Source organism: Magnolia sinica, chromosome 11 (assembly GCF_029962835.1).
Source record: "Magnolia sinica isolate HGM2019 chromosome 11, MsV1, whole genome shotgun sequence".
Classification (NCBI taxonomy): Eukaryota; Viridiplantae; Streptophyta; class Magnoliopsida; order Magnoliales; family Magnoliaceae; genus Magnolia; species Magnolia sinica.
The window spans coordinates 65286108-65295811 of NC_080583.1; the positions used below are offsets into that span (position 1 = coordinate 65286108).

Below are 9704 nucleotides of genomic sequence, written 5' to 3' on the forward strand. Positions count from 1 at the left end.
TGAATGGGATAACCAACAAATCAGCACATTCCAAAACTCAGGTGGACCACAACACATGAATTTAGGAGTTTTATGCATGATTTTACTTAGTGCAGCCTATCTGATTTTTGCTAGTTGAGGAGAATGGGATGGGGGTGCAAATGATGGATGGATTGGATGACATTAAAAGTGGACCCCACGTGTCTGTTTGCATGTTAAGCTTAAGATAGAAATGTTGGTATTGAATCCTGCCTTGTCCAGAATAGGAATGCTGAAGAAGGAAACAACCAGTTTGGGAGTTTCCACTCTACCAGACTAACCTTACAATCCAATTCACATTGCCTCCAAATGTGCCCTGCATGTTTTTTTGAAGCTTTTAACTTTTCACAATCACCAGTTTGGCAACAAAAATCAGTCTTTAAATACATGGGTAATGCTAGATAATTGCAAACTTCGTATAGCGATAATCATATTATAACAACTTGTATCACATTTACAACTCTGTTGTGCTATATCCTTTCCACTATTTACAATTCTATTCTGCTATATCCTTTCTGCTATTTACAAAATGCCCCACATTATAAAGGGTTTGCTGGTATATACCAAAGTCCCAAAAAATGGAGTTCCCACAAAACAAAATTGCTGCTTCTGTAATTCATATCCTAAAATGCAAAATCACCTAGGTAAAAACACAAAACTCCCTTCACCGAAAGCTTGCCAAAGAATTCCATGATCCCAATGCTCTGTTCGGAATTTGAAAACTTGTATCATTTTCATACTCCATTTGCTCGATATTCAGAAGTCCTACTGAATCTTGCGGCTCCAAACCCAATAGAGGAAATCCTGTGTACTCCAACTCATTTGAAGTTGGGAGAAGTATCTCAGTTCCACACTCATTTGTCTTGAAATCTTGAAAACCAACCATCCAATCATATGAATTTCCACTCATAATATTGCCATTGAGAATGGGCATTTCTGAACCCATGTCAGAATTGAAACCAAGATTTTGAGAATCCATGTGGAGGTGATACAAAGGTGTATGATAGGAGACAGGGAGAGGTGCACCGCAATCTTCTACTACAACATGCTCTTGTTCCATTCCCACCATGTCAGAATCGATACCAAGATTTTGGGAATATGTGTGGAGGTGATAAAAACGTGTAAGATAGGAGAGATGGGGAGGTTCATTACAATCTTCTTCTACAACATGCTCTTGTTCATTTTGCACCATGTCAGAATCGAAACCAAGATTTTGAGAATTTGTTTGGAGGTGATAAAAAGGTGGAAGATGGGAGAGATGGGAAGGTGCATTACAATCTTCTTCTACAACATGCTCTTGTTCATTTTGCACCATGTCAATATCAAAACCTAGATTTTGAGAACTCGTGTGGATGTGATGCAGAGGTGTAACATAGGAAAGAGGAAGAGGTGCATTGCAATCTTCTTTCACAAGCTCTTGTTCCGTTTGCATGTTCAACCTCCTCTTGTCACTACTAGATTTCACCATCTCAATTCTCCCTCTCAACTTCTCCAATTTCATGTCAAGCTGGCCTACTAACTCCCTCAAATATCCTTCCGACATCCCGTCCAGTCGATGATCCCGCGAAGGGTAGAGAATGAGCTTATTATTCTCTGCTTGCTGCCTATCAAGGTCCCGTTGCAACTTCTTTATTTTATCCTCTAACACGCTGCAAACATCAGTGATGCTCCCTTTCCTTCCAGTTTCTGTGATCTTCTTGTACCGTTCAATGATGGGGATGACCTCAGACCGGCTCCCTGGCCATGTCTCTAGCGGGTCACCATTGGGATCGCAACAGACCATGCACACATCAATTCCGCACAAGGTGGCGAGCTCTGCTGCCTTCTTCTTCAACCCCTTTATCCGCTTTGAGAAGGCGCTTTTCCTATGCTTGTCGCATCGGATCACTTTTAGCGGGAGTTTGTTGTGGCCCATGTCCTGATCAAAAGACCTCAATTGAGTCAGAGAAGATGATTGGAATATAAAGAACCAGCAATATTTATAGAAATGGTAATTAGAATTTATAATAATGACTATGAAAAGATCTGAGTAACAAAGATGGATTAGAGGGAGGGAGATGATGATGATGGATTACTTAAACAGGAATGATATAGGTAAAAAAAAAAAAGCTGCAACAACTCAAATTCATGAAATAAGAAGGAAAAAAAAAAAAAACCCAAGCAAATGAACAAAAATCAAACTTAAAACTAGAGTAGATTCTGAAACGAATCTGAATCCTTCGGTTAGAAACAAAGCATGCTTGTACAGAATACTTGATTCTGATTGTTCAGTCAAAAGAAAGGGAAAAAAACAGGTAAAAGATTTAAAAGAAACAAAGAAAGACCCATTGAAAGTAGAAGAGATATTTGAAATTTAACATCTTGATTAAGATCAACAGAACACTAAAAAAACATCTAAAATTTCCTGCTCTTGAAGATTTAAAGGTGAAAATCATATGACTCAGAAAAGAAAGAAAATGAAGTTGGAATTTTATAATGCCTAAGAATATCAACCCTGATATATCTCTAATAAACAGCTTACATGAAATACTCCTTAAACTTTCCCCAGTAATAAAAAATAATAATAATAAATGCTGATATTTGTGGAAAATGTATTCTTTCAAAAAAAAAAAAAAAATTGTGGAAAATATGCACAATATAATTTGGTTTTCTAATTGTTCAAGAGGATCCATAGGCAAATTCTCCTCTACAGAAAGTTACGAAGATAAATACACCAATGGTCCACATCCAAAAAAAAAAAAAAAAAAAAAGGCCCAAAATTTTTACGCATGGCCTACTATGATGAGTCATATCAGACAAACATTTGAATCACCAAACCACTGGATTCTTTCAAGACTAATAGTTCTATCAAAGTCCAACAGCAGAATTGCTTTTTTTTTTTTGCTCCTTTTTTTGTTTTTAAATTATTATTATTTTTTGGGATCAAATTCACCCCTGAAAGTTTTTTGGGATCAAATTCACCCCTGAAAGGCGATATATAATTAAGATAAGTGGAGGAGGATTCAGATAGATTGAACCCAGTAAATAGATTGAAATTCAAGTGAACCGACAAAAACTGAATTCTAAAAGCAAAATCGAAGCTAGAAAGTTACCAACAACTGAGCTTTAGGGAGCTTGATATGATTCAAAGAAGGATACCAAACTAAAATCACAAAAGATTCAAAGAAGCTGAAATTCAGGAAATAAGAGCAAAACTCAAGTAAACAGACACCCATGAGAAAAACATTAAAAGGAGCTGAATTTAAGAAACAGGTACAGAAATCAGGCAAACATACAAATAACTAATGAAAAACAAATCAGATTGTTGGAACTAGACTATCATTTTCTTAGAAACAAGGCATGGTCCTAAAGACAATACCTGATTATGATTCTTCATTTGCAAAAAGGGGTGGGGGGGTGGGGAGGAACAGGTAGAGCAGATAATAAAGGAACTAAAGTTAGAGTGGAAAAAAGCAAAGAGCCAATTAAAAAGCAGAACAAAATTTTGAAATTGCATTATGATTAAGATCAATGAGGCTTTAGAAATCAACGATCTTGAGGATTTAAAATCCGATAATCATAAACCAATTAAAAATATATCAGATTGTCACATAGACAATACCTGACAATGATTCTTCAGTCACACAAAAAAAAAAAAAAGGTGAAAAAAGAACAAGTGGAGAAGATTAGAAACTGAATTCAGGGAAAATAAGGAAGCAGAATGGATTCTTGAAATTCAGCATCGTGATTACGATCAATGGGGCATTAGAAATCAATGGTGTTGAGGATTTAGATTTAAAAGCCCAAAATCATCAAATCGAGAAAAAAAAAAAAAAAAAAAAGGAATCCTAGATTGGATTTACAACTTCTGAAGGTATTGTCCCAAATAGCTTACAGAGAAGGGAATGCTGCTGAAAATATCTTTCAATGGAATAACAGAATGAAAATTCAAATATCTTTCTTCTATCTTTGGGACTTCAGCTTTTTAAATTTCTGATGATGGAATTAAAGAATAGAAAATTTCTTTTATTCTTTTTTATTTTTTTATTTTATTTTTTTATTTTATTTTTTTATTATTATTATTATTAATTTTTTTTTTTTGAGAGAAGAACGGAAATTTAATTGTGTGTGTGTGTGAGTTTAGCAAGGGGATGTGAGTTGTGGGCCCTTTGAACTTCCAAGGTTTGGTTAATGCTTGAAATGGTTTAATGGCCATTAGATTGCGATCTCATGGTTCTTAAGCAAAATTCTTCCAACGGTAAAAAGTAAATAATAAAAAAAGGAACCATTTTTGGAATGATCACATGCATTTGAACGTATGGGTAATTACCATACGCTCGAGTTGTGCAGGGCTCACCCATGATATGTTTCTGGAATCCAAGCTGCACATCGGTAAGCCTCATTATGGGCACCTTATATCCCAAAAATCATACCTATCAAATGCTTAAGTAGGACCGCAGAAGAGGTAATGTAGTAGAATCACGCCTAAAACCTATATATTCACTTGTTGTGGCCCACGTGAATTTTTTACTGTCTTGAATTTCGATATGCTTAAGTAGGACCGCAGAAGAGGTACTGTAGTAGAATCACGCCATGATGTGTATTGGATATTCCCCCATTCCATTGTATACACATTCCCTATTAGGCTCAAGATCCACAATACAGCCTGAATCATCACTTTGGTGGCCACATGAAAGGAAACATTTAGGAGTGATGATTAGATGGCGAAAGGGGGAAAAAGGGCTTGGAAACAGGGACAACCAAAAGGGGTTGACAACCAGACCATGATCAATGTACTAGTGTGGCCAACTGATGATTGTCCTATCTTGATTTTGGACCATAATCATGGTGGGTCCACTGGGTGAAGTTTCCAGATATCATACACGCTGAGCCTAAGAGCGTGTGGACTGTGGAGCTCTCTGCTTCCACATGCGAACACACATGCCACAAGCATATGAGAACCGAGCTTTCCATCATGTGGGCGACACTTTCATATGAGAACCGTTTCATTCCTCAGTTGGGAGGTACTGAACAAAACAATTGAATGGCCAAAAAGAAAGAAAGAAAAACTATTTTATGATGGTTAGAGTCTCCTTATAGATTTATTTTCCCCTTGTTGGGTTTTGGTGTTTGTTTCCAGCATCATCTCCTTTTTCTAGGTTTTCTGTATGATGGGTGTTAGCAAAGATTGAATGAATGGTAGGTGCTTGTTCTTTGGCTCAATTAAATAAATAAATAAATAAATAAATTGTTGAAAGTGGAGATGATACCTTGTTTCTGCAGTAGAGCTGGATACGCAATAGGAAAGGAGGAGGGATGGGGAAACTCCTCGTATATTGGCCGGAACAACCTCTGTAGTGGTTGATGCGTCAGAGATCGACGCCGAGAGGGATGGCTGGAAAAATCTGGCGGCCGCCTGCGTATTCCGGCGAGAGACAGATACAGAGGGATGACTGGAAAACCCTAACGGCGACACCGTCTGCGTATTCGAGATCGAGAGAGAGAGAGAGAGAGAGAGAGAGAGAGAGAGAGAGATGGTTTCCGTGAGATGGTTTCCGTTGCGATTCTCCTCGGGGGTTAACCAGCAACGGTCGAAAATCGGACCGTTGCTTGTTTCCATTTACAACTTTTTGCCCATGTGTTTCCATTTACCAGCGATTGCCGGACGCGGAGTGCGTACTGACAGCTTAAGTAGCGATGTGGCTACTGACAATGCTCCGTGGGGCCCGCATGATATATATGTGTTTTATCAAAGCCGGCCATCTATATTTCCAGATCATTATAGAGCATGATCCAATAAATAAGTGAGATACAAGTGTTGAGAGGACCACACCACAAGAAAACAGTGGCAATTGAATGCCCGCCATTTAAAACTTCTTAAGGCTCGATGTAATGTTTATTTGTCATCCAACTTGTAGATCAGGCACATTGGATGAAGAGAAAACACAAATATCAGCTTAATTTAAAACTTTTTTCACCATTAAGAAAATTTTAACGGTGACTGTTCAATCACCCCTCTTTCCTATGGTGTGGTACATATGAGATTTAGATCTTGGAAATAGTCTCGGAAACATGAATGAATGGCATTGATAGATACATACATGACGAAGCTCATTGAGCACTGTTATTACGATGTCCCCGATTACTACTGTTGACCATCATCCGCGGGAGCGGATTTGGTGAGACCCAGGATCCACCGAGGTGCGTGGGGCCACGACTGTTGGGCTTACAGTGATGTATGTGCATTAAATCAAAACCGTCCAACCATTTTGAAAGCTCATTTTAAGGGCATGATTTAAAAAATGAAGCTGACTCAAATCTTAGGTGGACCACATCATAGGAAATGGTCGTGATTGAATCCCCACCATTAAAAGCTTCATGGATTTCACGGGAATGTTTATTTCCCATCCAACCTATTGATAAGGTCACAAACACCTAAATGAAGAGATCACACAAATATATCTTGATCCAAAGATTTTGTGGCTCATAGGATTTTTTTAATAATCAATCACCACTGAAATGAGCTTTCAATATGGATGGACAACATGGACGTAGCCACATGTATCACAGTGGCCCCATAGTCAGAAGTCTCACCCACCTCGTGGATCTAAGGTCTCACTTAATCTGCTCCCCCATTCTAGCAAGGAGCGGATTAGTGTACGTATTCTATATCTACCACATCCATCATTTTTCCATATCATTTTAGGGTATTATTCAAAAACTGAATCATATTCAATTATCAGGGAAACCATACCTTAGGAAAGAATGGAGATGGACCATTATTGAGCTACGGAAGTTTTGGATCAAGCTAATATTTGTTTTCCCTTTCATCCGGGCTTATGTGACCTCTTCGATGGCAAATAAACACTAAAGAAATTTTAAGGTCTGTGGTAAGAAGTTTTTCATGGTAGTGTTTAATCACCATTATTTCCTAGAGTATGGTCCACCTCATACTTGGATATTCTTTATTTTTAGGATCATGACCTAAAATAAACTGAAAAAATGGATGAAAGGTATGGATACATAATACATACATCAAGGTGGGCCCTATAGTAAAGGCCGCACCATCTTAGGTGAGGCTCGAGTCTCACCTAATCCACTCCCTCCAAACCTCCCCTTAGATATGGAGGATTTGCAAATCGAAAATTTCCATTACATTGTTTAAATTAGATGGTTTGATTGGCACTAGAAGCTAAGTGGGCCTAATGTAATACTTGTGAGAAATTCAGTCAATCCATTCTTTTTACCCGGTTATATTTGGATTGTTGCGTGGTTCTATTTTCAGTTTTATGTGGACGTGCTAGAATTGAAATTGTGGCTCAATTCAATCCGAACAAGTAAAACTCCAAGCACTAAGATAGGCAGACATGCATTGTATGACCCAGATATGATGAGATCAGTCACCTATTCAGCCACTTGCTCAATATATAAATAAGATCAGGTAATATTCAGAGGAAGGGGTTCGTCCTCTGATGATGGGTTGTACCTTTGCCTTCCATACAAATGACTTGTTAATACAGATAAAGTGAAATGAAGCGATTCTTATAGTCAGTCGAGAAGAACAATTGTAAAATACCTTTCCAAGTGAAAAATTGAATCCGACGTACGAGCGTAGACCCAAATTACAGCTAAGATTACTAGCTACTTGATTACCACTATGAATTACACCACGGAATGTAAACAACAAGTTGAAAAGTAAAAGATTATACTAAGAAATGTAATTTGTTTGACAGAAAGAGAAAAGGATTACACTATGGAATGTAAATTGACTAATAATTGGAAGGTAATGTTTGGTTTGATTGGGTTGGTAAGAGACGAAGTTTTTCTGTTGAATTCCTTTGCTATTTATAACTTTGATCCGACCATCTTGATCCTTCTCATGTCCTGACAGTTGCCATAACCATTCGTTACTACTTGAATTCTTCTGTTTCTCCCTTTGTCATATGTCATGTAACCATTTCTTCACGATTGCTTCTTCATTGGTTGCTTAGACATCGACGTGGCACTGTCTGATAACTTACAATTATTGTTTGCTAAGAAATCTTTTCATATCTCCAAATACACCATGCAGATTTTATATAAATCACACGTAATTTGCTCCGATTGGCTCTTAGGAGGAATGACAATAACGGGGATGAATATTTCCCTCATTGCTTTACCTATGGAAAAAAGGTGAAAGCAATGTGAGACCCCTCATGAATGCAGTATTTATTGCCTACATGTGTCAGCGATTCCATAACCGTCTTCGGTCGATTCAGCGAAACACGTCAGCGATGGTTGCACTTTATCGAAGTAAGATTCAAACCTTGTATTGAGACATGTTCTTTCGTCGTTTCCCACACAATTGCAATGATGCCCTAATAAATGTCATATCCTCTCAGTCGATATAAGTGTCATTTTGAATTTTTTCATTCTCATGCATTCATTCCTTATTCTCTTTTAAGCGAATTCCAACTTTTTCTTGAGCAATGGGTCCCTCCTTATCTTTCACTCCGTCTTTTCAACAAAACGATTTGGTTACAGTGATGGATGCTCTTGTTGATAAGTGTATCGATAAGACAGTCTTTCAATCGTCCATTGGCGATTACTACTGCTTGAGTCCAGTGTTCACTCCAACAACAGAAGTTGAAGAAGTTATCAAAATAGATCCTTTGTTTCACCTCTACCTCAAAGAGACCCTGCTGATCCAATCCGACTGTCCTTGATCCCGCCAATGCCTTGAGGAATCCTCGAATGTGGCCAAAGGCCCTTTTAGAATGGGATGCTTGGTTCACCTGCGTCTCATCTCAACATGAGGTATCTTAGAGAGCATCGGGCATTGATGAGTGTATTAAGCCCTCCGTTTTCGATTATCCATCAGATCCACCTCTCTTTATCGTGGCTTCAATATTTTGGAGTTCATCGACCAATACATTTTTCTTCAACCATGGTCCCATGAGTCCGACCATTTTTGACATCATGGCTTTGACCTAACTTCTTACTTTTGGTGAAGTCTTTTATCCCAATTCACACTTCTCAAACAAAGCCGACAAGGCCTATTCACACTTCATGCAAGTCTACCGTAATCTCAATGGATCGGTCTATTACAAGGAACACACTAATTTTCTATTGCTTTGGATCTATCGACACCAGCTCTGCATGAAGGCCCTGCAGATAACCATTAAATATTTCTATCTGGCTGAGGCCCTTACTCAAGGTCGAAAACTTGCCTTGATGCCTTATGTACTTGGCCACATGTATAGAGGAATCTACGAAGTTACCACCAAAGGTTTGTATCTTGAAGGAGGACCACTATGGCTTCTCCAGATGTGGATCTATGAGTACTTTTGTTACCATCTTGTACATCACCCCACCCACTCTGAAGCAACCTATACTTCTTATGGAGAGCGCATCGTCCACTCTCCTAAAAAAACCCACTCTTTTTCAGTGTATATGAGTACATTGTTCTTCTCTTCGGGTAAATGTAGACGAAATAGGTCATTCACTCCATTTCACGACAAAGAGTATGGTCCTGATTGGTTTACCGGCTGATATGCGTGAGAGAACGATCATGATGCATCCCAAACGCATTTGGCTTGGGAAAGCGACCTCATCAGCCGAGACCTTCCATATGGAGGTTCAACTGATTCTAGCAAGAATGTCAAGGCTGGGATTGAACATTATTGCCTGAATTTTCTTGCACGGCAATTCAGTTTGGTTCAGTATAT

At 38.4% G+C, this 9704-nt stretch overlaps 1 protein-coding gene across 1 annotated transcript; it reads right to left on the bottom strand.

The window, feature by feature from the left end:
• Positions 1-420: 420 nt before the first annotated feature.
• LOC131219253 (agamous-like MADS-box protein AGL80) lies at positions 421-5612 on the bottom strand. The gene is made up of 2 exons (XM_058214302.1): positions 5268-5612; positions 421-1936 (listed from the first exon to the last, which is right to left on the bottom strand). The coding sequence occupies exon 2, from the start codon at positions 1931-1933 to the stop codon at positions 683-685; it is 1251 nt and encodes a 416-aa protein (XP_058070285.1). The 5' UTR covers positions 1934-1936; positions 5268-5612; the 3' UTR covers positions 421-682.
• Between the last annotated feature and the right edge of the window lie 4092 nt (positions 5613-9704).

Excerpts from the sequence above, each read along its gene's own strand:
- LOC131219253 (XM_058214302.1), bottom strand. The coding sequence starts at position 1,933 with ATGGGCCACAACAAACTCCCGCTAAAAGTGATCCGATGCGACAAGCAT.